This window comes from Petaurus breviceps, unplaced genomic scaffold (genome assembly GCF_028583685.1).
Source record: "Petaurus breviceps papuanus isolate PSGF00001 unplaced genomic scaffold, PetGlider_PUasm1.0 77, whole genome shotgun sequence".
Lineage (NCBI taxonomy): Eukaryota > Metazoa > Chordata > Mammalia > Diprotodontia > Petauridae > Petaurus > Petaurus breviceps.
Window position 1 is genome coordinate 190,876 of NW_027186492.1, and position 26,493 is coordinate 217,368.

The 26,493-nt window shown below is 39.7% G+C and overlaps 2 protein-coding genes across 2 annotated transcripts in view; one reads left to right on the forward strand and one right to left on the reverse strand.

The window, feature by feature from the left end:
• The window catches only part of FAM98B (family with sequence similarity 98 member B), a 36,904-nt gene extending 27,299 nt beyond the window's left edge, over positions 1 to 9,605 (forward strand). The window contains exons 7-8 of the mRNA XM_069105717.1: positions 991 to 1,158; positions 7,184 to 9,605. Coding sequence (XP_068961818.1) covers positions 991 to 1,158; positions 7,184 to 7,600 — 585 coding nt within the window. The 3' untranslated portion in view covers positions 7,601 to 9,605. The remainder of the gene's footprint in view (positions 1 to 990; positions 1,159 to 7,183) is intronic.
• A 1,484-nt stretch (positions 9,606 to 11,089) lies between these two features.
• Positions 11,090 to 26,493, reverse strand: part of RASGRP1 (RAS guanyl releasing protein 1) — a 119,528-nt gene continuing 104,124 nt past the window's right edge. Inside the window, exons 13-17 of the mRNA XM_069105718.1 lie at positions 25,901 to 26,045; positions 24,320 to 24,356; positions 21,687 to 21,839; positions 18,778 to 19,160; positions 11,090 to 14,053 (exon numbers count right to left, since the gene is read on the reverse strand). Of these exons, the coding sequence (XP_068961819.1) occupies positions 13,916 to 14,053; positions 18,778 to 19,160; positions 21,687 to 21,839; positions 24,320 to 24,356; positions 25,901 to 26,045 (856 nt within the window). The 3' untranslated portion in view covers positions 11,090 to 13,915. The remainder of the gene's footprint in view (positions 14,054 to 18,777; positions 19,161 to 21,686; positions 21,840 to 24,319; positions 24,357 to 25,900; positions 26,046 to 26,493) is intronic.

Genomic DNA, 26,493 nt, shown 5'->3' on the forward strand with positions numbered 1-26,493 from the left:
ATTAAACCACCAGCCTACATTTCCATATTTTTTTCATAGTATTCTTATAATTTACTTACTCTATTCTCCAGCCAAAGTAATTTAATAGTTATTCTTTAAACTTGATATTCCATCTCCCACCTTTGTGCCTTTTTATAGTCTGTTCACCTTCCTTGAGTGAATGGTGCTGCCAGAGCCTCACCTCCTGTCTGCCTCTTAGAATGCTTGCCTTCTGCTGAGACTTGGCACATCCCTGTAGCCACAGTTGTTAGTTTCTTACTTTATCTTTGTAGGTTTTATATACTTCTTTTAGAATGTAAGCTCTTTGAAGGCAGGTCTATTTGGCTTTTACCATTGAATCTCCAGTGTTTACACAGTGCCTTGCCCATGATAGGTTCTTGATGACTTGAATAACTGGGTTGTATAATTGCATTTTAGAGAGTTTCTTTTTGTTGTTTTTTTTTATTGCCATGTAAAGTTTTCTAATATGTACGAATAATATTCAGCATTGATATAACAGTATATTGCAGTAGAAAGTTCTGGGTGGGATCAAGAAGCATCTGTTATAATCCTTTCTAGCTGACATTTTCTGACCATGCTATTTATTGGGCTAAATCTCTTAAGGTCTTTGGAAATGAAACCCTTTATTTTGGTTGTGTTTTTTCTTCTTCTTATTCTTTTTTTTAAAGCTTTTTGGAGGGGGGGAGGGCAGGGCAATGGAGGTTCAGTGACTTGCCCAAGGTCACACAGCCAGTAAGTGTTAAGTGTCTGAGGCTGGATTTGAACTCAGGTCCTCCTGACTCCAGGGCCGGTGCTCTATTCACTGCGCCACCGAGCCGCCTGGGTTGTATTTTTTCTTTAGCACTTCTTGATTTAGCTCAGCTTTAATTGTTCCCAAGTGTGTTTCTACTTTTTTTTTCCATTTCCCTTAATATAAATTTTCTTTTTCTTATCTTTTATTTGAATTATTTTGCTTTGGTTGACTTTTTTTTTTTAACTTTTGTCATTTAGGTAAAAACAGATGACATAGCAAGAATATACCAGCCTAAGCGTTATGCTTTGTCACCAAAAACAACAATTACACTGGCCCATCTTCTTGCTGCTCGTGAAGATCTGTCCAAGATTATTAGAACAAGCAGTGGTTCTACCCGGGAGAAGACCACATGTGCAATCAATAAGGTTTGCTTTTCGGCTGAGGTTGACTGAGTGTAAAATCCGGACAGTAGGTGTTTGAAGGAAGTTTTTGTCCATTGGTTATGTTTACAGATTTTTTTCTTTCCTTTATTTGGAGCCCACTTTTGGCTCTGGAAAAGAAAGTGCTTCAGCACACCTATGCTTGGTTAGAGATGTTTTCTGATCATTTGTGTATAAGTAAAGAGTTGTTTTTTAGTTATGGCCTTCTTCCCTCTCTCCCTAAGGGATTGGGGTGTGATGATAGCAACTCTTTTCCATTCTTTTGGAATTATAGTCAAGGAAACAGTTATTTTTATAATAGTTTAGCATTTATTGAATTGTCTCATGACTAACAATTTATAGACATTGTCATAAGCATAATTACGTGAGCATTTATTTCTTAATGAATTCACAATGGAGATTTTGTTTGTTTTTTTTTTAAAGCTAATTGATACAAGAAAATGATTCTTTAAGAAATTACTGCTAAAAACTAGAAGTGTGACCTTGGGCAAGTCACTTAACCTCAACTGCCCTCCCCCCCAAAAAAGCAAAAAAAAAATCAATTATAATATAATAACCAATTAAAATTAAAAAAAAGAAATTATTGCTAAGGCATATTTTTTATTTAAGATTTTTTTGTTAATGATTATTATATAAGTTTTAAAATAATTTAAAATTTTGAAATAAATTAATTTTGAAATTATTTTTGGTTAAAACAGTTCAGTTTTTAACTACCCTCATGGCTAAATCAAAAATGAAATTATCATAATTTGTTTTTCTTTAACATTTCTTATTATTGGTGATATGTTTCCCAGTGGAAAAGAAGAAATTGATATAAATTTATTCCTTCTTTTTCTGATTCAGGCTTTGCTTTTGCTATTTAAATAATTTCTTATGGTTAGAATTTCTTTATGTTTCAACAAATATTTTTATGTTTGCCATGTATAAGGCATGTAAGGCACTGTTTTAAGAACTGTGGGGGATACAAGGGCTAACAAGATAGGGGCCTTGCCCTCAATGAATTTAAAGTCTAGGAGAAGACAAGGTAAATACACATTAAAAAGATAATTAACACATTCAGGCAGCGCATATCAGGTAGCAAACAAATGTTTCATACGTTAGACTGGTCAAGGTAGTCTTCACAGAGAAATCAAAGATACACACACATATGTATATGTTATATGGAGGAAAGGAGGAGAGAAATTATTGTAGATGTAGGCAAAGGCTAAGAGGTAAGATTGTAAGTAATCTTGATTGCTGCTCTATTTGTTTTTCTGATGTGATTATATCCATAGACATCAGGAACTGTTCTGTAATAACTAAATGGATCTTTTGTTTGTTTTTAGTGATCGGTGCTAGGACTTTCTTTCATTTACACTTGCTAAACCATAAAGACAGGATTCTCATCTAAATTTTGTATGTCTCCCCCAGTTCCTAGAGTGCTCTGTGTATAGTAAGTGCCTTAATAAATGTCTTGAATTGAATTCATTATCGCGATTCAGCCAAAGTTAACTACTTTAAATATTCTGTAATTCTTTTATATAATTTCATTATATATTAAGCCAAGCCTCTGTGCTATTGGCTAGAAGTATAGTGGTAAATAGGATAAAGGTCCTGCTTTTAAGGAGATTGTAATTTGATAGGCAAGATATACATAAATAAATGTGATACAATGAACAGCGTGACTGTAGCAGCAAGCACCCCAAGCATGTCCTCAGGGTTTGCTGCCCATACAGGTTCTTGGATCTGCTTTGATAAAGGAAAGCAACTCAAAATGGGTTAACAAGCTTACTTTAATCAGTCAGACCATATATCATTTACCTTGTTCAGGGGAAAAAGGTCAGCACCCTGAACTTCAAAGTATACAGGCAGAATTATCAAGACAGAAACAGATCAAGTAGGCAGCTTTCCAAACTGTCCAGCCATTACATCCATACCCATTCAACATCTGGGTTTCAACATCTGGGTTTTTCAAAGCCGGGGGGGCTCTGGACAACGGCTTCCCAGAATCCAGATCAAATCACAGAACACTTCTCAAAGTGAGCCCCCAAAACAAAGCTACACATCAGGGCTTATATAGCCTTCTCCTGGCTCAGAGAATGTAACAACCTTATTGACTCACTGGCCAATCAAGAAGTATCTACTGAAAAACAAGCCTCCCACCCCAGGCTCCTGGTGCACTTTAGCCTAGGGGCAGGGAAGATCTTTAAATTTGCATTTCCATTACAGTGACTAGTGTGTAGTAAACACCTAGGCAAAATATTTTGAGAAATTGGAGGTGGGAGAAGTCACTTGCCATGCACTAGACACTATGCCTTACAGATGAGGATTGGTAGTAGTGGGAATATTTAGCTTGAGGAAGAGATGACTTGAGGGCAGCATAATAGCTGCAAAGAGGTTAATTTAGGTTTTTTTCCTAAGGTAAAACTTATTAAAAATCTGAGCTAGTAAAAAGTAGAATGGACTGCATGGGGTCCAGGGGATTCTTCAAGCTGATGATAGTTAGCCCTTTATGTACATTATAAAGAGAATTCTTTGTTAGGTATAGGATGCAGTTAGTAGCTTTCTGAGGTTTCTTCCAACTCTCAGATCCTGAGACTTTCAACTAGGAGTAGGTTGGGATTGTTAGGAACGTCATTGCTGAAGAGGCGGTACCTCATTTGGGCTTTGAAAGAAGGGGAAGACTTTAGTAGATGTAGTCGGGAAGAGACACGATTACAGGATGTGTAATATGAGTAAAAGTATGGAGATAGAATAGGATAGGATAAGAATGGGACAGAGATTAATGCAGACTTACTGTAATACAGTATAAAGGGAGATATGCCTGCTTAGGAAGTTTGGAACTACATTGTAGAAGGCCTGGAATGTCACATTAGGCTTTAGTCAGTGGGGAGCTGATGACGTTTGTAAGTAGAAGAGTGCCATGATCAGAGCAATAATTAGAAATAGCATTGTGACAGTGTGTGGTTTGGGAGAGGGATTAGGATGAAGGCAGGAAGACTAGTTAGGAGGATTTTATTTTAGTTTTAGGAAAGAAGAAATAAAGCCTGAATTTAGCTAGGGAATAGAAAGGAGGGGAAGATTCAGGAGACAGGATTATCAGGATTTGGCAGTTAATTGAATATCATGGTAAAGGATAGTGAAGAGTCAAAGTTGACTCAGAGGTTACGAGGCCTTCTGCCTGGACAGATGGTGTTTCCATGATAGACAAGTTACGGGGAGAGACATCCTTTGGAGAAAAGATAGTTTAGTTTTTAAACAAGTTAATTTTGAAGTGTTAGTGGTGCATTCTAGGTAGAGATGCCTGACAGGCATTGGAAATATAGAAACAGCTCGGGGAAAAAGTTTGGATTTTGCGAACGAGATTTTGAACTTTCATGCATAAAGGTGATAATTAAAGACATACTAGAACAAGAGGAGAAGAGAGAGAGAGAAGAGAAGAGGAGAGAGCCAAGGAGAGGGATCTGAGGGACAGCTGTCAGCTGTACAGATTGCTCTTTTTACTTTATCATTTTAGTGCATTTGTTCTCATCGTTTCCATGATGCAGGTCATAACTTACCCATGTGTTCTTATTCTATGCAGTTCAAGTCCATGTTTTCCCACAAATTCTCATTATAGGATCTACCCAGCAAGCCGGGGCAGGGGTGTCTTCCATCATTCTCTGTACTCCATGTAGAGGCAGCTAGGTAACCCAGGACATAGAGTGCTGGACTTGGCATCAGAAAGACCTGAGTTCAAGTTGAGCCTTAGACACCTGCTAGTTGTGTGGCTGTGGTTAAGTCACTTAACTTCTGTCTGCCTCAGTTTCCTCATCTAAAAAATGAAGTTAATAGCACCTACCTCTCAGGATTGTTGTGAGGGTAAAATAAAATGTTTGTAAAACACTTTGTAAATCCTGTGCTTAACACAGTGCCTGACACATACATAGTAAGTACTTAATAAATGTTTATTGACTATGACTATTCTGTTATCAGAAAAGCACTAGAATTGTCTCTTTCCATCTGTGACCATTCTTATTTTCTGACCTGCCCTCTTCTTTTTCTAATCATATATTTCTTGGATGATAAATCTTACTAATTAATCAACAAGCACCTACTATGTTCAAGGGACCTGACAGTTCTTTTGTGAAAGTCACCATTGTCATTATGTTGCAGCCCATCTTAATTCTGTTGTTGTTTGGGGTCACCGGCAGTTTTCATTCATGGATTAATATTTGCAGATTATCAGAAAGATTGTCTTCTTTTGTCAAGAGAGTTTGGAATTGTTGAAAGGACGGTGACATTTCCCTAGTACAGTCCTGCCCGCTTTCTACCTTTCTCTGGTTCTCAATGCAGTTCATTATCCTTTTGCAGTTCTATCTAGGATATATACATATATACATACACACACACACATACATATATACACACACATACATTGGTGGACCATTTCAGAGGGCTACCCATCCAACCTGGGTATCGTTGACCTGGACAATAGGCATTCCTTGTTGATTTTTTTTTCTGTATGAATTATTAGACTTATCTCTTGTGAATGGTGAACAAAATCTTCCTGTTTTATGCCTTGCTTGATAGTAATAGAAAATATTTGAACAAAATTATCTCTATGGTTGTATCTGTCTAGGAATCTTGTAGGATCTTGACATATGCATGGGGAACACTTGTTGAGGGAACTGCTATTCAGGTTACATTTGCTGTCCTGAATCAGACTTTTTAATAAACAAAAAAAGTGGGCTTTCCACATTTTAAAGTCAGTTCTATAATTGTAAAATTGTGGTCTGCTTTTAAAAATCATTTATAAAAACCTTTCTGTTACCTTTCTCTTATCTTTATCTATGTATATAAACCTTGTTTTCTATACAGATACTCTTGAATGTGTATTCTCAAAGCTTTTATAGAGATAAGAAAGTGATCATATAGATCTGTAGTTAATGAAGTCCTCTTAATCACCTTTTTGGGGGAGTAATACTGTGAATTTTTTTCTGATTGATATCTTTGCCTCTTTCAGATGTTTTGAAAATTGATCCTTCTCAGTGCTTTCAGAATTGTAATCTCCAGCATGGATTTCTACTCTTTGTGTTTGATCTAATCTAGCTGGTTTTTAGTGTTTTTAGTTCCATTTCCAATTCTTCATGTATAGCACATTGGTTAGAGATTGGTGTTTTTATGTCTCCTTTGAATGGTTCCACTGTCACTAATAGCTGATTATAAAATGGCTCTTGCATTTATAAAAAGTAATTTCTTGTCTGTTAAGATAGAGTTCACTTCATTTTTTGTAGTGACTTTCATTGCTAACCAAGTTTGTCCTTTAGACTCTATTTTTGAAGTTTTTATGATACAAGGTATGAGACTTTCAGGTAGTTTATAAGCATTTGGTCTCTTTTGTTTCTTAATCTTGAACCATATTTTCTAACAGTTTTCAACAACCTTCCTTGTGTCTATCATGTAGAAGTCACTGACTATCAGTTTATCTGTTCACTTGGTCCCTCTTATGAATTCTTTTCTACCTCTTCTTCATTCTTTATCATAGATGTTGGCCCATAAGCTTCATTTATCTTCATGGTTATCTTTTTGTTGGTGCTTATCATAGATGGTTTTTGTTTATGATAACCAATAACCAAAAGTCCCATGAAATGTTTTTTGCTTTTGGTTGTGAAATGAAATCAATTCAAACTCCTTTATTTGAGGAACATATATGTAAGATTCCTCAATTTTGGAAGACAGTTAAACATATTTGAAATGTAAGGAAATAAGCAGAGAATATTGAGTAATGGGAGATATTCTCCTTGACAAAATATCTTAAATAATGGAGACCTTCACCCCAATTGTTCTGTTTCACAAGTTAGAGATAAAACCACATTCATATCAAGTCAATACTTGTGTGAATAGTGTTATTAATTTATATTGCTTTAAGTTTCAGAATAATCAACATCTTAAATATTTTTTATTTTATTTTTATATTAAAACAAAACTTCTAGGATATTTGAATACTTTAGAAGTTTAATTTTTTCTTTTTTTTCACTACACATTGCAGGTGCTGATGGGAAGAGTTCCAGACAGAGGAGGAAGGCCAACTGAAATTGAACCACCGCCTCCTGAAATGCCTCCTTGGCAGAAGAGACAAGAAGGCGGAGGGAGGGGTGGCTGGGGTGGAGGTGGAGGTGGAAGAGGAGGTGGGGGTGGGGGTGGCCGGGGTGGTTGGGGAGGAGGTGGAGGTGGAAGAGGAGGTGGGGGTGGTGGAGGAGGAGGAGGAGGAGGTGGGGGTTGGGGTGGGGGTGGGGGTAGTGGGGGTAGAGGTGGGGGTTTTCAAGGGAGAGGAGATTATGGTGGAAGAGGAGATTATGGTGGGAGAGGGGGCTATGGTGGGAGAGGGGGTTATGGTGGGAGAGGAGGTTATGGAGATCCATATGGAGGAGGAGGGGGTGGTGGTGGTGGATATCGGAGATACTAAAAATTCCATTAGAGATAAATTAGATGATACCAGTTTTCTAGTAGAAGTATGTGTTCGGTACTTTTAGGCATAGTATTTTAAATAACAGATTTGAATATGCTCTATGAAGTATTCACCCTTTAGGTCACCTGATACCATCACTATTGAATCTGGTTAATACATAAGAGCATTGTTTTTATATTGGATTTTGATCTCTTAAGGGAAGTGGTCTCTATACTCTGTGTATCCTTGAGCATGTTGCAGTTGTTTTTTTTTTTTAAATGATGATGAGAAAATAAAACAAAAAATTTTTTAAAAATGTAAATATTTATTACCACTAATCTTAGAACATGGGAAGGGAAGCATTTTGGTATTTTCTTGGTCAGAGCTTAGACTCTAAAGTACCTTTATTTTATTTAAGTTTGTTTCATAGAACTGACCCCACTTCCCATGAAACTATAGATTGTTGGTTTCATCAGTATTTTTTGTACATCCTTTGTATTTGTTAATTCCCCCTCCTCCCCCCCCCCTTTTTTTTTTGCCTGGGAATAAGTAGTCAAGAGGTCTAAAATGCTCTTATCTAGTTTTGCTTTCTCTCTACAGGAGGGACTCCATTCATCTATATTTTTGCTAGGATTCCTTCTCTGTAGTCCAAACCTATTTGTACATAAGAAAAAATAGCAGGTTTTTTTTTTCTCTCCATAAAATTCCTCCCTAGCATTTTAAAATAATTTTCTGATTTGAATTTAAAATCTTTAGAATGTTCTTATCTCACAAAACAAAGTTGAAGTGAAAATTATCTTAAATCAATGTTATATGTACTGTCTGTTCATAAAAGTATGAAATACCTTTCTTTGAGGGAAAGGGAACAAGTCTTCAAAGAAAATAATCATTTTTGCCCCACTGTTAGTCTTAGAATATATATAAAGACAAGCCCAGCTGTCTGTCACATTTTAAAGTGAAAAATTGGGCTGAGCCTCTAGGCCACATTACTTTATCTGTTGATTTTTTAATGTTAAATCTGGCCAAAAATTAGATTGCATGTGGTAGACTCACCACAAATGGACTGAATTGGTTTTATGGGTAGTGCCACTTTCTGAAGGAAAGGTCTCATTTGTTTGTTTTCTATATTGGTTAGGTGAGGTAGTATGTTGGGATAGCTTAACCAGGAAGCAAGCTCAGCACCTCTGCATTGATGATTAGAACAGTGGCCTGGGAATCTGGAATCCAGAGTTCTAATCTTGGCACCTGGTTTCCTGGAGGATTTGAGGGGAAGAGCAAATGTTCCATCTCTTAGAAATTTCCATGTATCATATGGGGATGATGACACCCTGCTACTTGCTTCACAAATATGTGAACATTAGTGAAATAATTTTGTAAAGTGTTCTGGGGCAGTCCCTTATATTCAGGGAGCAAATGGGGAATGATGGATCTCTCCTAGAAATGGGTTTGGGCTACCCAAATATTTCTCAGGCAGGTTGTAGAACCGGTGTCCCAGCATATGCAAAACAACTTTTAAGTCTGTCTGATTCAATAGATTTGTAAACATGTATTGTTAACCAGAGAAGTGATGTGATTGCTTGTTGACCAATTTTTCAAAAGAAGCCATGGGGTAAAAATCCTAAGGAAATGTGATAACATCAGAAAAGGGGATAATTTGTATGCTGCAGTCTTGAAAATGTATTTTCAAGCCAACTCTGGGACAAGATACTTTCCAGAGGAAAGGAAAATGTAGAATTTTTTTGATCGTTATTTGTGAGTATTTGTTTAGGGTATTTTTTGTATGTTTACATTTAATGGACAGAAACACTCAAGTTCTCATTTGTGACAATAGAAAAAATCCTTTCCTTATTTAAGAAAACACCTTTTAGTAGCAGCTGTGAACACTGAATAAAATACTGTTTTAAGTTTCTCCTGTGTTGTTTATATAGAATCTGACAAATTCCTCTGTACCAAATGGTTGTTTACTTACCCTGAGTAAATCAGAAAGGAACACTTGAAAAAATAAAAATAACTTCAAAATTCAGAGTTGCTTTGAATAATGCTATCCCTCCTCCCCGCCCCCCTCCCCCCCCAAATAGCTTTAAAACGACTTCATTTCTCTGAGGTTTGTCTGTCTGGGAGAGCATAAAATTGTGTTGAGACTAATTTAGATCTCAGTATCCAAACCTTCCTAGGGTGAAGGGAAGCATGTCTTATTTGGTACTTGGCTTACTCCTGTGGGCAAGTCATTCATTCCTTTGGGGCTTTCCTTATCTGTGTGAAATGACAGGCTTTGATTAAATAATCTCTTAAGGTCCATTCCAACTCTAATGGGTTTTTGGGGATGTTAAATTCCCAGCTTATTAAGTATGTCTGTTCAGAGTAAGTATAAATATGAGTGATTGGACTAAAGACTTTAGAGGGAGGTAACCTTTTACTAGTGTAGTTAAGCTGCATTTGGAAGGAAAAGGGGGATTGATGTCATTAGCAAATCCTGCCCAATCATTTCATTAAACACCTGTTGCACAAAACCAAAATGAAGTTGTACCTTTAACCTCTAATATTCCCAAGTCCTGGTAAAGTGTTTTGCCCTTTATATCTTACCCTTAATCTCTTCGACTCCCATTTAAGTTTGTTGGACTGAAGCTATGGCATTAGAGGTATAAAATTATAACTCCACTAAAGCCCTATTCTGGTGACATCTTGTCATCTTATGTGCTTTTCCTCCCTAAAAACACATCCTATAGACCTGACCTAAACAATATTCCACTAAGTTAATTCACCCAGTTTTGAAGGTTTACTTTGAGGCTGAGCTGCCCTAATTTTTGAGGGTGGACAAAACTCTTCTCCAGACTGCATCACATCTCGTCCAGTCATCGATCTCACATACCTTGGCCCTCCATCCTACTGAATCAGCATCCTCTGGACCAAACCTCCAGAGACATCCCTTTTCGGGCCTGCAGTCCACTCTAGGTAAATCAACTCAGTTTTGGAGTGAGTTATTAATTTTGTTCATTCAGTAATATTGGGTTCTCCAAGCCTAGGCCAGTGAAGTACAAACTTTGGTCCTACCAAGCTAAAGAAAGGTTTCAAAAATGGCCCTGGATTGGTGATTCAGTGTACTCAGTGTAATTCAGTGGTAATTGGGACTAGCTACGTTTGGAGAGGCTCATCACCTTTGATGTCAGGGGGTTAACTCAACACATCAATTTCTAAAGACTACGTCCTAATTTTAGATATAGATTGTCATCTGTTCCAAACTTAGCACAGGGCCTGGTATATAGTAAATAAAAGCTTGACGACTGGGGGGGAAGCACCCATACCAACAAAATGACAGAATATAGAACTAGTGTTTTAACCCATGTGTGACCACTCTTCAGTTTCTCAGTCAGTTGTTAATTAGTGAATTATGTGCTTGGATACTTGGCCATTTCTTAAAAGTCATAATTCAATATTCCAGTAGTTTTAGGCAATTGAAAAGTCTAAAGTGAAGATTTTATGTTTGTTGTTAAAAGAAATGACACGTGATGATGGTCCTAATATTTTTTATCATATAAATATTAAACAGAAAACTTACATTAGGTATCAAAAGACTTTACAATCTGTACAGTTGATTTTTTCTGTCAGTTCTTTTACATTATACAACTTTGGACAGGTTTACAAATGACAACTAAGGTGTTCCGTACCAATGAGCAATGAGACTGCCTACTAATAGTGACACTTCTGTGAACAGACATTTATAATAAGCACACAAGACCCAAGGTGGTTAAGTCACGGTAAAGCAGGTATTGACCAAATTGTTTCACGTCAGTCCTGTGACTTCCACGTCTTCATAAGGTTTGAAGCCTGCCAAGCTCTGTTCACTGAACCCTTTGTACAGAGATCTTAACCTGAGGTCTGTTAACTTAATTTTTAAAAATATTTTGCTTAACTATTTCAATTTAGTTGGTTTCCTTTGTCATTTTATAAAATTTAAAACATTTTTCCAAGAATGGATCTTTTGGCTTAGCCAAACTGCTAAAGGGGTGTTTGTGACAAAACAAAACAAAACCCAAACCCCTGCAGGCTTGGTGGTTCTGGGAAAATTTGTGGTAAATTAGTTCCCTTCATTCAATTAACTTTCCAGTGCCCAAATAAATGGGGTCATCTGGAAATTTTAGTTCTGGCTAGTGAGGGTATCGTTGGGAAAGCTGAATATTCAAAGTTTAAAAATGAAAGACAACCCAAGATGAAAGATAAACCAAATTCTCATTTGGTGGAGTGAAAGGGAGCTCAAATAGGAATTTGCAAACTCTTGTTTAGATAAGCCAGATTAATGAAGTTGAATTATGCAAAATTCCAAGATTGTGGACAAATTATCTAAATTTTGTTACAACTAATAAAAATTTATCTTACCATACTTTGCATGAAAATGTAACATGATAATATAAATCTGTGTGCAAGATGTTTCCTATTTTCTGACCAGAATACCTTGATGTGTTTGGGATTAATGTAGGAATGTCCAAAAATTGTACATGTTTCACATTCACATTTTTTACACCGGAAAGAGAAAAACCTCAGCCCACATGCAGGCACAATATTTTCTATATACAATGTATACATATTTACAATGTCAGCTATTATTGAAACTACTTGTCTAATTAGCTTATACCTCAAACAGTTTCACTAACAAGAGGGTATAATCTTCTCCAAAACACATACATTGAAATGAAAAGAAAGGAATTTTGTCATGACTAGCTGAACTTTCGAAGGTTTCCTTGAATTAGAAATTAATTGCAGAACAGAAGAGGTTTAAAAAAAAAAACATTTTCTAGCTACAGTACGATGTAAATCCATGTACCAAAGTGTTTGTTGGCTGTGCCATCTTCAATGCATGCTCTTATCAAATGCAAAAATACGTGCTTGGAGACAATGTTATTGTATTTATTTCAGCTACCACTGATGCTTAAGCCATATGATAGGGTAATAGATTACCAGGTTCTTAATTTGATAGCAGGGGTCTTAGAAGTTATAATATTTGGCCCTACCACTTTACTAGGTATATGACCTTAGAGAAAGAGATTCCATTTCTTTAACTGTAAAATGTAGGTAATACTTCTTATGCTACCTGTCCTGCAGAGTTGTCTAGTATGGTATAATGGGAAGAACCCTACAAGAAAGCCAATTTTGGTTACAACTTGACCATTTATAAGCTGTGATCCTGAAAAAGGCACTTCTCTATCTAAGCCTTATTTTTTATCTCCGAAAATTAAAGGACTGGAAAAGATGGTTTTTGGGGTTCTGATAGCTCTAACATTTATATTCTAAAAGAAATGAATATGCTTTCTATATAATATGTATTGTGCTTTGTGAATGTTAAACTGTTATACAAATGGGCAGTCATGGAGTTTGAAGACACTATCTCTGTTCTGATTAGGATCATACAGACCAAATAAATAGTTGAGATGATAAGATAAACTCCCAATTGCACATACTGATATTTTGTTAAGAGGCTTTTAAAATGAGGACAAATGAGTTCACTTTCAGGTAGAAATGTCTAGGGATGGAGGAAGAAGTAAGATTTGGAAGGGGGCAGGAGGAGAATGGCCACTCTACTGGGAAACCTATGGAAAGAATGGTTGGCCAGTCTTCTCCAAAGACATGGGATAATGGTGTTGAGATGAGCCACAATGGCTCACTGAAATTAAGGGTGTCAGGAATGGAAGAGGGAGGTGTAGGACCAGGCTAGTCTGCTGACAGACTAACAGATTATTTTCCTCATCTCTGATGGAAAGAGAATTGTTGCAGACTTGAAACAAATTGAATGGGTGGGGGGAAATGAATCCTGTTCTTAGGTAAAGTAGCTTCTCTCCCACAGGGAAGAGAATTTTTAAAAAGAGTCTTCTTAAGATTGAGTTTAGAATTTAGTTTGAAGGATGTAGAGAGCATTTGAGGTCATAAGAGCAGTGTTTCAAGACGAGGGTTGTGAGCCTTGTCAAGATCCCATAGCCAGGCTTTCAACTCCTCTGAACTGGCATTGGAGCTGTTGGGAAGAGTTTTGGTGGAAGAAGATGTGTATTGTACTGGGTGCTGACATATGTTGTCTAGCTTTTTTTTTTTTTTTTCAGCTAGAAGGGGAGGAGAAAATCTCTGGATAATACCCCATTGAGAACATACTTCCTCCTCAAATGAATAGGAAAAGGAATGAGGGTGTATTTTTGATGTACAATTTTTTGGGTTGAAAAGAGAGCGTATAGTTTAGAGTACCTCTCTCTGAATCCCAACATTTTCCCCATTCCCTTGTGTTTGGCAGCTCTGGAGAAAGTTGAGGTCTCTCCTTGCCCATGACGCTCCTATGCTCTCCTAGCTTCAGGGCTAGGAGCAGTCTTGACGTTCCCTGTGGCTCAGGACATGGTTGTTGCTTCTTTCAAGCCGGAGAGATTCAATCTTCTTCTGAGCAAACCTTAGTTCAGTTCTTAGAACTTCATTCTCTCCTTTCAGAGTATTTATTTCCTGAGGAGAAAGAATGAAGAATGTGTTACAAGAGCTTCAATGAAGGGTAAATCCAGTGTCCCGGTAGGATGCATTTGATTGGCATATCTCATTCATTGCAGGGAAAATTAAAAGTGATCTTCAAGATGGTTGGGCTATTTTTTTTTTTTGGAGGAAGACTGTCAAATATCTGAGGCCGAATTTGAACTGATGTCTTCCTGACTTCAGGGCTGGTGTTCTACTCACTGTGCCACCTAACTGCCCTCCCCCCCCTTTTTTTCTGAGTAGAAAATAACATCTTAACTATCAAATCAGCACGTGCAAACAATTAGTTCTTGGTTTATTGACTCAAAAGAATGCACTTAGTTACCAGGTATGTGAAACCATTACAGCTGGAAACCAGGATTCCCCAGACCTATCTACTCCTCAAGTTCAGCAGGCCAGAGGGTAGCAAAAGCACCAGGCAGTTAAGTCAGGAGCCACAAATGATGATTATTAGGTCACTGATGAGGGACCCCAGGCACATGAGAAGAGGAGATTTTTCAGAATTTAATTAGGAGAAGGAAACCAGCTCTGGCCAGGCAGAGTGAAGGTAAAACTGGGGATTCGAGAGATGGGCACAGCAGGGACCAGAAAGAATCACAAGAAAGTTAAGACAGTTGTGGCAGTTCTTCACTCTGCCCCACTCCCTTCACCTCTGTAATCATCTATGGTGCTTCAACACATTTAATATCTCACTTCTACCCACTGCCTTTTTCCTCTAGAAGCACCTGTCAGAATCGAGTTTTTCCTGCTATAGCAAGAAGCAGACAAGACCCCTGGAGATTACTTGAAGCTTATTCACTTTAGATGCTGAATGGATTTGCCATATCTGTATTTTCAAAAATGTCCTTTCCACAGGACTTCTATTTCTCAAAAGTTACTTTTTAACACTTCCTCCTGAAAAAGTCCATTTCTTAAATCTTTATTTTGTTTTTTTTTTTTCTGAAATGACATGGTTTATGGAGCACTTCTCTCTTCCCTTCCCTGTCACCCCCTCCCCCTCACATAGTTTTTTGCTTTTGTTTTTTTCTTCAGGCAAAAGAAGTCTTTTCCTCTCTGTCAACACCATGGGATCAGCCTCTTCCTTGCACCGTGTTTTTCTCCAGCTTCTTTCAATTCAATTTCTGAGTACCAAACTTTAGCTTTTAGTTTAGTTTTAGGGCTGAAGAATGGCTTCAGTAACCCTATCAGGTAGATGGTAGAAAGACAGCAGGGTACAATGAGCTGTACATTGGGCTGGAAGGGAGGAAGATCTCATCTCAGACACTTACTAGCTGTCTTCTGGGCAAATGATTTGATCTCTCTGGGTCTTAGTTTCCTCATCTGATTGACTTCCAAGGTCTCTTAGAATTCTAAAACTATGATCTGATAAAGTTGTGAACTTTCTCCTTATTTGTTATTAAAAGGTCTTCCAACCTTAGTGCTATGGGGAAAGAGGCACATCCAACCAGGAGTTCCCTCAGATCTTAAATCCTGGCTAATGGGGATGTACGTAGCCCCTTGTTTCTTTGTCCTGAAAAGGTAGGAGGTGACCCAGAAATGAATGGTTAGCAGATAATGTTATAGCAAGGGTGTCTACTGAATGAAGCTAACCCCTAGTTCACCTTCACACCCACATACAAAAATCCCCACTGGAAACCTGCCAGTTGTGACAACATTGTTTTGTTACTAGTTGAAGAAGAGTGCCTTTGCCATCTTCGCCTCTTTTTCCCAGCACCTGCTTAACTGTTCCCTTTCCTCTAACCACCCCAGCCCTAACTCGATCTTTGTTAAACTCCCTGCCTGCTCTCCCTCCCGATTCTCCCACCCTTGGCATACTTGCTACTATCCTTTCAGACTTTCCCAGTATTCCAATGAATGCTCTTCCTGGTTCCGCTGTGACATGTAATAAGTTCACGGTTGATGCAACTTAATGTTATAAACTCAAATGTATTCTTGATTGTTTTCTGTTGAGTCAATCACACTAATATATACCGTCAAGTACATTCCAGATGGACACATATGCTGATATGTGAAGACGGATCAATGTTGCCATTTCCCAACGTATCCAGAGGGAGGCTTTCCCCACCTCCAACACACACACACACACACACACACACACACACACACACACACACAAGCTCCAAGCTGACCCACCCGCTTTCTTGCCAGGGGGAGGCTCCCGGGTCTCTAGGCAGGATCAGAGATTTCAAGCTGAAGGAAATTGCACAGGACTAATCTATTCTAGTCTACTCGATGGGAGGCAGTAGGATATGGCGGAAGGAGTACTGACTCTGGAGTCAGGGTTCAAATCCTGCTCCTGTGGGACTTTGGGAAAGTTCTTCAGCCTCCCCGAGCCTCGGTTTTCTTTTCTGGAAAATAAATGAGTTAAACTAGATGGTCTCTGAAATCCTTTCCAGCTCTAAATTTATGATCCTGGTCCGACTCCTCCATCGACAGATAAGAAAATTGAGACTCAGAGGGCTTAAATGGCTTGCTTAAGGGTAAGTGAGAGATTCCAACTCACCGATTCCACCTCTGGCCCTCTTTCTGCACCATACCATACTACCTCCTGAAAAGAACAGGATCCAGCAAGGCAGCAACTGGGCACATAAATGTTAGCTTCTGCCAAAGGGAGAGGCTGGGCATCAGGACAGGAGATTTAATCTGCCTGATGCCGGCTCTTGGGCAGCTAGGTGGTATAATGCCAGGTTCAGAGTCAGGAAGCCTCATCTTTCTGAGTTCAAACCTGGTCTCAGACCCTTATTAGCTACATGACTCTGGGCAAGTCACTTAACCCTGTTTGTCTCAGTTTCCTTATCTGTCAAATGGTCTGGAGAAGGAAATGACAAACCACTCCAGTATCTGTGCCAGGAAAACCCCAAATGGGATCATGGAGAGTTGGACATAACTGGAAACAACTGAACAAGAATAATGCCAATTTTGGGGGCTTTTCAAAAATAAACCTGCTGGGATTAGGCCTTTACCAACTCTTGGCTGCTACAATTGATATCCTGGAATAGTTTGGATTTAGGGTTAGGAAACCTGAGGCCCAGAGATCCTGTATGATCTTTTCATAAACCATGGGAAGTGATACTCTGAGACCAGGAGGAAGCAGGCCTGAAACTTGCTTCTGTATAATAAAACTATTTATAACAGTAATATCAATAACTCCCTTGTATATTGCTTTGTGGCCTATAGAGTGCTCCTGAAAAATGTTGTATCGTTTGAAATCTCAGAGCAATCCAATGAGGCTATATGGTTGCACTGCTGATGGAGCCATACATTGGTCCAGCCATTCCAGAAAGCAGTTTGAAACTATGCCTCAAACATTACTTTGACCTAGAAATACCATTATTAGGCCTGTATCCTCTAAAGATCAAAGAAACAAAAGGACCCACACATACAAAAATATTTGTAGCACCTTTTTGTAGAGGCAAAGAACTAGAAAGTGAGAGGGTACATATCAATTAGGAAATGGCTGAACAAATTATGGTATATGAATATCATAGAATACTATTGTGCCTTAAGTAGCTGGAGAGAAGAAACAAGCATTTATTTAGTACCTACTATTTGTCAGGCCTTACGCTAAGCTCTTTACAAATAATATCTCATTTAATCCTTTTAATAACTCTGTGAGGTAAATGATGTTATCCCCATTTTACAGATGAGGAAACTAAGAAGAGATTAAGCGACTTGCCCAGGTCATACAGCTAATAAGTGTCTGAATTCAGGACTTGAACTCAGGTCTTCCTGACTCCAGACCCAGGACTCTATTTATTGTTTCATCATCTAGTAAGGAATTATGAAAAGGGATTGTTTCAGAAAAACCTAGGAAGACTTGTGTGAAACTGATGCTGAAAAAAATGAGCAGAACCAGGAGAAAAATTTATATAATAACATCAACATTGTAAAGAGAAACAACCTTGAAGACTTAAAAACTTTGAGCAATCCAATGATCAACTGTGATTCCAGGGCACCAGTAATGAAGCATACTATCCATGTCCTGCCAGAGAGGGGATGAACAGAAGGTAGAGAATGAAACATGGCCAACGTGGAAATTCATTATGCTGACTATGCATATCTGTTACAAGAGTTTTGTTTTGTTTCGTTTCTTTTTTTTTTTTTTGAGGGGGGAAGGCAAAGCAATTGGGGTTAAGTGACTTGTCCAAGGTCACACAGCTAGCAAGTGTATCAAATGTCTGAGGTTGGATTTGAACTCAGGTCCTCCTGACTCCAAGGCCGGTGCTCTATTCACTTTGCCATCTAGTTGCCCCCATTTTTTTTTAAATAGGGGGTGGGGTAAGTGAGAAGAAGGGAGAAAGAGTAAATAATTTTTTTAGTTGAAAAAAATTGAATTTAAAATTTAAATAATCAAAAAATTTAATTAAAAACAATCCAATGAGGTAGATAGGGCAGGTATTATTTTCACTTTGCAAATGAGGATACAGGGTTAGAAAGGTTATGTGAATTGCTTGGGGTCAGCTTGCCCCAAGGTAAGTAACTGTGATGGGATTCAAACAAATGTCTCTGAGTGTAAATCTGGTTCTCTTTTTATATACCAAAGGTAGTTTCATTTTCTCACTTCTCCACTATGCCTGTCCAGTGACTGACCTGCCTCATATTCCCCAAAGGAGGTGCTACTCCTGGGCTATCTGGCTTCAGCTTTTCCCTCTCTCTTCATCAGGAAAAGGGGAAGAGATGGGGTGTGAGGAGAGGAGTACCTGCTCCAGATCCTGGTAGGTGGGGAGTCTGAGGTGTCGGAGGTCCTCCTTGGATTTTGTGATGGATTCCTTGTTCTCCCACTTCACAAAGGCCCGCTTGCGGACCAAGACTGGGCTGGGACAGGGGGACATGGAGCTGGGGAGTAGATAAAGAGTGTCCTGGGCTGCCTTTCTTGGGGAAGACAGCAAAAAGGAGCCGCTGGAGCCTTCATGGCCAACCCAAGTGACTGACTCAGTCTGTGTGCCCTTGTGGGCCATGGCCCGCTTCAGCCTGACAGAAATCTTCTGAGCAGACACACCCATCAGCATGATTGTCCGATCTTTGCTCTCCTCGTTCTGTTCCACTGTGTCCCCATTCACTAGGAAAGGTCCTTCCTCGGATCCTGAGAGAAGATGTACAACAGATCAGTTTGTCTTGTGTATGCAGAGACCTTAGCAGGTTAAAACAAGCACTTTTTGTAACTGGGGTAGCAGAAAACATACCCCAGGACAAGTGACAGAAAATGGACCCTCAAATCAATTGTTAAAGACAATTCAGTTGAGGGAATGGGTGGGTCTCTCCCCATCCTAGAACACTGCTTATAAGTGGGGAGACAGACTCCAAGACACCTCAGAGACGAGGATTAGTCATAAATAACTAATTATAACTAATAAAACAGCTAATTATTTTTGCTAGTAAGGGGCCAAGCTCAGATGATTTTAAGCTGAAAGACTGCAAGTGGTAGCAACCTCTAAATTTACATGCTCCAACTACCCTATCATAGTTATGACCCTTGACTCAAGGTTAATGGATTAATCTCAGCAATGAGAAAAAGCTAGAATCTTTTTTTTTTTTTAAATAAAGCAATCGGGGTTAAGTAACTTGCTCAAGGTTACACGGCCAGTTATTTCTGGGTGTGGTGCTGAGTGTCTGAGCCTGGATTTGATCCCCAGGTCATCCCGACACTGGGGCCAGTGCTCTTATTCGCTGTGCTACCTGGCCGCCCCAAAAAGTTAGAATCTTAATGAAGATCTCTCCAATATAATTTCCTTTTGGAAATATGTTCATGCTACTTTGAAGTAGATGGAAATAAGTTTCATTCAAAAATGCTGCATAACAGCCACAAGAACTGAAATGACTGTTCAGATGGTTGTGGTAATATTAAATTTTCACCAGACCAGACTATTCCAAATTATTTTGTATTTGCTTTCTGCAGGTTTTAAATTATATGGATAGGGAGCAAATCCTGTAGCCAGGAAGACCTGATTTCAAGTCCTGCCCCAGAAAAATACTGGTTGTGGGATTCTGGGCAAGTTACTTAAACCCTCAGTCTTCTAAGCAACTCTAAGATGATAATTGCAGAAAAGGTGTTGATCTGTATTGGTAGAGGGCAGTTTTTTTTCACCCTGTAATTCCTGCTATGTAAATACTCCTAGGGCCAGTTCCTATCCTTAGGTTTTGTGATATATGATCTCTCTCTCTCTCTCTTTCTAATCTATGAAACATGATATATCCCTCCTATGCTGTCCCAGTGAAATGTAAGCTACGTGGGTACCAAGACTGTTTGATTTTAGTCTTTGGAACCTGCTTAGTATAGCATCTAGAACATGCTGGATTTGCACCACGTGAAACTGTGGCACATCAAGAATCAATTCAACAAACACTTATTAGGCACCCACCGTGCACACAGGGCACTGTAGATAAAAGATGAAAAGACAGCATAGATTTTGTACTTTAGTGCAGTTTATAATCTATACCTGAATCTCAACTATCCTTAGGAAACTACCAGAGTACCCGTGACCCCCTGTGTAGCCCAGACTATAAGGTCTGGGGACAATTAATGGCATTTCCCTTTGCTATCAAGGCCTATGCTACTTTTATTGTGTCACTACCTTGCTCAAACATCTTCCATGGCTCTCAAAAGTAATTCTTAACCGTAGCCAGAGTGGCCTACTCATTGCCTTTGGAGTGTGGCTTGTGCTTTCTTAATCCTTATCTTTTTTTTGCACAGCTCTCCCTACCTAGAAAGCTTTTCATTTTTCTCCCCACTGCTTCCTACCTACTGCTACTCAAATGTCCCCACCTCGAGTGAAGCCTTCTTGGCCTTTCCCCACAGTGATGACTCCCTTTGCTGAGTACCAAGCCCTCATTTGGCACTTACTTTGTACTATGGAGAATTATTGATTAAAAATAGCTCATGGATATGTCTTGTCTCTCTAAGTAGATCAACACTTTTTTTTTTCCTTTCTAAGACTGTGTCTCCCTAAATCACTTAGGGATGGAAGTAGATCAGTTACTCAAGGGCCCAATTCTAATATTGATCAGCATAAAAGCTTTAACCTGCTCCGTTTTTCTGACCTGGGCTAGTGCGTCACCCCCATTAGGCAGCCTGACCCTCCATTCTCAGGGGTTCGCCATATTGGTGCTGGACTTAGTGTGGACACCTGATCAGCTTTAGCCCTACTCTATCTCAGAACTCCCAAACTTAGTTAACCTCTAGCCTCAGCCTCCAATATAGCAGGGACCAGAGATGTGTGCCATGACTCCTAGGTAAGGTACATCATTAACTCCTAGACAGGACCCAGGGTCTATTATTTCTACAAACTTGACCATAGTTCTGGGCACAGAGCAGACCCTTATTAAATATTTAGCAGTTGATTGATACATTCAACCTGCCTTCCCCCTATTCCAGTACCACTAGGCTGGATATGTTAGCAGAGGGCTTTGGCATGGGACTGGGGGGAAGTCAATCCTGGACATGGTTAAAATTCAGCTCAGCAGTAACTCAAACATAGGCATTAACTTTCAAAAGCCAACTGGTTCCTGGGTGAAACTACCCATCACGGGTAGTGCTTGATAGGACCTTACCTTTCTTTCTTCTCCCATTCCCCAGATCTCAAGATGGCAGCTCCAAGTCCCACCCACTCACCATGTTGTGCATCTTTGACTCCTAGAGGGCAGAGGGTAGATGCCAGCCCAGCAGAGGTGCTGTTCTCCGCAGGCAAAGCGGGGCTCTTGGACCTCTTCTTGCACTCAAACACGACCAAGTCCTTGCATTGTTTGTGGCAGTTCATTCCGCAATCTGGAGACAAAAGTCCCAGTCAGTGATTCAGTTTTCCTTCCTTTCATCTGATTTAACTCAACAATTATTAAGTGCCTCCTATGTATATGGCACTGTGTTAGCCTCTGGGGACATAAAGACAAAAAAGGACTAGTCCTTGCCCTCAAGGAGCTTATATTCCACCAGGAATAAGTCTGGATTCATATTGTGAAGAGAATACTAAGGGGTCCTGGGGAAGATGAGATGTACTCAGTGGTAGCGCCTGAGCTGAGATCGGAAAGATGTCAGTTACTCTGAGGTGGAGATGAGGAGGAAGAGCCTTCTAGGCATGAGGAGTGGCCTGTACAAATGCAGGGAAGCGGGAGAAGGAGCGTGAAGTTTAGGGACCAGCTTGCACCAGTGAGCTGGAATGAGGACTGAATAACTCCTGATTGGCGTTAAGCTTTTCCAAACTCTCCTTGCTGTTATGTCGGAGGCTAGAAAACTAGATAGTCTTTTCACTTGGAAAACCTGGAACATTGGAACAGGTAGTAAGGGCCATCCTTTGTTTTTTCTTTTTTTTTGTGTGAGGCAATTGGGGTTAAGTGACTTGCCCAGGGTCACACCGCTAGCAAGTGTCAAGTGTTTGAGGTTGGATTTGAACTCAGGTCCTTCTGACTCCAGGGTTGGTGCTCTGTCTAGTGCCCTTGCTGTCCCTGTAAGGGCCATTCCTAATGAGGTAATCCATCTAGCAGGTATTTTATGTCTCCAAATCAAAGATTGTCTTGGCTTCTCTTAAGGTTAGGAGATTAAAGGCAAGATGTGAGGGGAGCGTCTGAGGCCAATGATCTGGAGATTTCAGCCACCATCTCTTGCTCCTCACTTCTGAATTCTTTTGATACCTGGATTCAGGATTCTGTCCTGCAGTGTACTGAATGTAGACATGCTGACCAGGGTTTGAAGTCATCACTTCCAATTCTGAGATTCTATGATTCTAAGTTATGGCCCCAAATGCTATGGTCTAAGGGACCTATATGGTCCCTTCCAGTCCTGAGATTGGGGAGAGCAGCTCCCTATCCACTGCTCATATCCTGAAAATGATTTATTTCACCTACTTGAAGAAGCAGCCCGTTCCATTTCCAGATCTAATTACTAGACACTTCTTCCTTACACTCAGATGAAATCTGCCTCCCTAGAACTTCTCCTGCCCATAGGTCAAAGTTCTATCTTTTTTTCCTATCAAGCAGATTCAATTTAATGCTGTCAAATTATAACCCTTAGAATATAGGAAGACAGAAATCACGTTCACCTCAAGTCTTTCCTCTAGGCTAAATAGCATCACTTTCTTCAACCGATTGTCATATGCATGGGTTCAAGTTCCCTCACCATCATGGTCACCCTCCTTTGTACTGGCTCCAGTTTGCTGACGTCCTTCCTAAAATGTGGTGCCCAGAACTGAACTGAGTGTCCTCCACGTAAACATATTCCAGCACAGACTGTGAGGCGACTATGTCTTCTCTTTTCCTGTATATTAGGTTTCCAGTAATGCAGACAAAAATTGGACTAATTTTTTAAAGCAGCAACCATCTGGTTTTAAAGCAGCAACTATTGGTGTGTCCCTTCTATTGGGGCTGGAGGGCTCCTTCAAGCTGGCTACCGCAGAAGCAGAGGCCAAGGTCTTTTGCTATGTCCAGAGCCGCCTATGTGGGGAAGAGATCTCTCTCTCCCCCCCCACATCTGTCTATCTATCTATCTATCTACCTACCTACCTACCTACCTACCTACCTACCTATCTATCTATCTTATCTGTCTATCTGTCTGTCTGTCTGTCTATCTTTATGTGTGTATATACACATATGCATACATGTATACAAATATATATATATATACACATGTATACAAATATATAGACATATAGTTATCTCCTTTCCACATCATAACTTTCCCCATTGTCATTTCAATATATTGCAGGTTGGCATGAAAAAATTAAATGGGAATTTTGGGGGAGTTTTGCAGAAGCTACAGATGACACAGAAAAAATTTAGAAACTCAAAAGTGCATAAGACATATGTATAGTATTGCATAATATCAACATATTTTATCTTTTAATACGGTAAAGCATCCCATAAAAGAAAAAGAAAAAATTCAGACCTCTTCTTTGGTTACAAAGGAAAGGCCAAAAAGTTTTATAAGGATTTTCCAGATCAAGGGGATGCCACATCCCTAACCCCTGCAACATGGAAGGGATAACTGTATACACATGTGTGTATACAGACACACACACATATGTGTATATATATACACACATACATATGATATAGATATATAGATATAAATGGTCCCCAGAACATGGAAAAGAGAAGCTAGTTTGGAGGTGAATTTGAAAGCTGTGGAAATGAATGGGTGACTGCCAAGAGGACTTGTCTCCTTAGAACAGGCCACGAAGGGCTGCATACACTGACCCCAGCTAAGGCGCTAAGTTATTTGTCGGCACACAAACAATACAGAAAGCTGGAATTTACCTTTGCACCGATAACCTTGCTTTATCACTCCCCAGAGCTATAAGGCAAACGAGAAGCACGTTAGAAAACCTCCTTCCACAAGGTGGTCTACCTCATCCTCCTTGTTTGATTCCCAGTGCTTTTAGACCCAATATTTCTTCTTCCTGATCCCATTTCCCCCTCTTTGTATTTTTGTCTTCTAGGTTGCCACAGCCAAGGAATTTGTCATCAAGTGGCCAGTCTACTGGTGATAAGACTCGCCATGATGAGCTAGGTTGGTCCTTGGAAAACAGATATGGTACTGCCTGGACCAGGGGTGGGGAACCTGTGACCTTGGGGCCACATGTGGCCCTCTAGGTCCTCAAGTGCGGCCCTTGGACTGAATCCAAACTTCACAGAACAAATCCCCTTAATAAAAGGATTTGTTCCCTAAAACTTGGACTCAATCAAAAGGTGGCACCCAACCAAATGAATGATTCATTTGGCAGATGAGGAGACTGAAGGACAGGAGGTTGAGTGAATTGTTCCCAGTCAAACAGGTAGTATATGTCAGAGCTGGAACTTGAATCTAGTTGCTCTGAGTTCTGAGTGAGTCTCATTCCACTGTACTACACTGCCCTGTGACTACTTTTTATGTATTTTTTTTGGGAGGGTGGAAGGCAAGGCAATTGGGGTTAAGTGACTTGCCCAAGGTCACACAACTAGTAAGTATGTCAAGTGTCTGAGGCTGGATTTGAACTCAGGTCCTCCTTACTCCCAGTGCTCTGTTCACTGTGCCACCTAGCTGCCCCTGTGACACTTTTTAGGCTAATGTATGAATTCATATTCTGCCTCAGGCACTTATCGTGTGACCCTAAGCGAGTTAGCTTGAGTTCTGTCAGCCTGTTTCTTATAAAAGGGGAAAAATGATAGTACCAATCTCACAGGGTGCTGTGAGGATCAAATGAAATAGCATACAAATTGGTGTTGTCATTTTTTTTTCTTTTTGGAGGGGGAGGAAGGGCAGTTGGGGTTAAGTGACTTGCCCAAGGTCACACAGCTAGTAAGTGCGACAAGTGTCTGAGGCAGGATTTGAACTCAGGTCCTCCTGACACCAGGGCCGGTGCTCTATTCATTGTGTTACCTAGCCACGCCTGCAAATTGTTTTATAAGCCTTAAAGTTCTACATTAATGGTAGCTGTAATTATTGTTATAATTGTTGTTGTTCAGGGCAGCTAGGTAGCACAGTGGATAGAGCACTGAAGATATGAGTTAAAATCTGGCCTACGATACTAACTGTGTTACTCTGGGCAAGTCATTTAACCCTGTTTGCCTCAGTTTCCTCATCTGTAAAATGATCTGGAGAAGGAAATGGCAAACCACTCCTTGTATCTTTGCCAAGAAAACACCCAATGGGGTCATAGAGAGTCAGACATGACTGAAATGACTGAATAATAAGAATTGTTGTTATTAGGTTCTTAGGGTCAATGTCTATGGCACGGTGAGCAAGAATGAGCAATAATCGGTCATCCTTTTCCTCTCTTATTCCATGCCTCCGCTGCCCCCACCCTCCACATCTTTATCTCCCCTTTCTAAGCCTAAAGCTCCAGAGAGGAAACTCACAAATCCAGCACAGTTGTCACAGAAGGTGGGCTTTAAGTAGGTTGTCTCCTGGAAGTTATGAGGAAAGCCGAGGCCCAGCTTGGAATAGATGGAACTGGCCCTCATGAAGTAGGCGGTGATTTCATCCCGACTGATCAAGCCTTCCCTGTTAGCAGACCAAAGAACGAAAGGGATGAACATGTGGGTGTGGAGGGCTTATGAGCATAGCTATGGTATAGAACCTCCCTGCCCCTGCTGGCCCTTGGCATTTCCACAATTTCTCCCCCTAGTGCAGTGATTTTTCATCTTTTTGTGTGCCCTGCACCCCTTTGGCAGCCTGGTGAAGGCTATGAACCCCTTCTCAGAATCATGTTTTCAAAATCATTAAATAAAATAGGGTTATAGAGAAAGCCAATTATATTAAAATACAGTCATCAAAACATTAAGAAAACAAGTTTATGGGCCCTGGGTTAAGAACTTATGCTCTAGTGGTAACCCATATTTCTCAGAGTTAAACTTATTTTATTTCAATGAATTCAATGAAGGGGACTCAGTTATCAGGACAGTGGGACAGAGACATGGTTGGAAGACAAGACACTCCTGACTCCATGGCA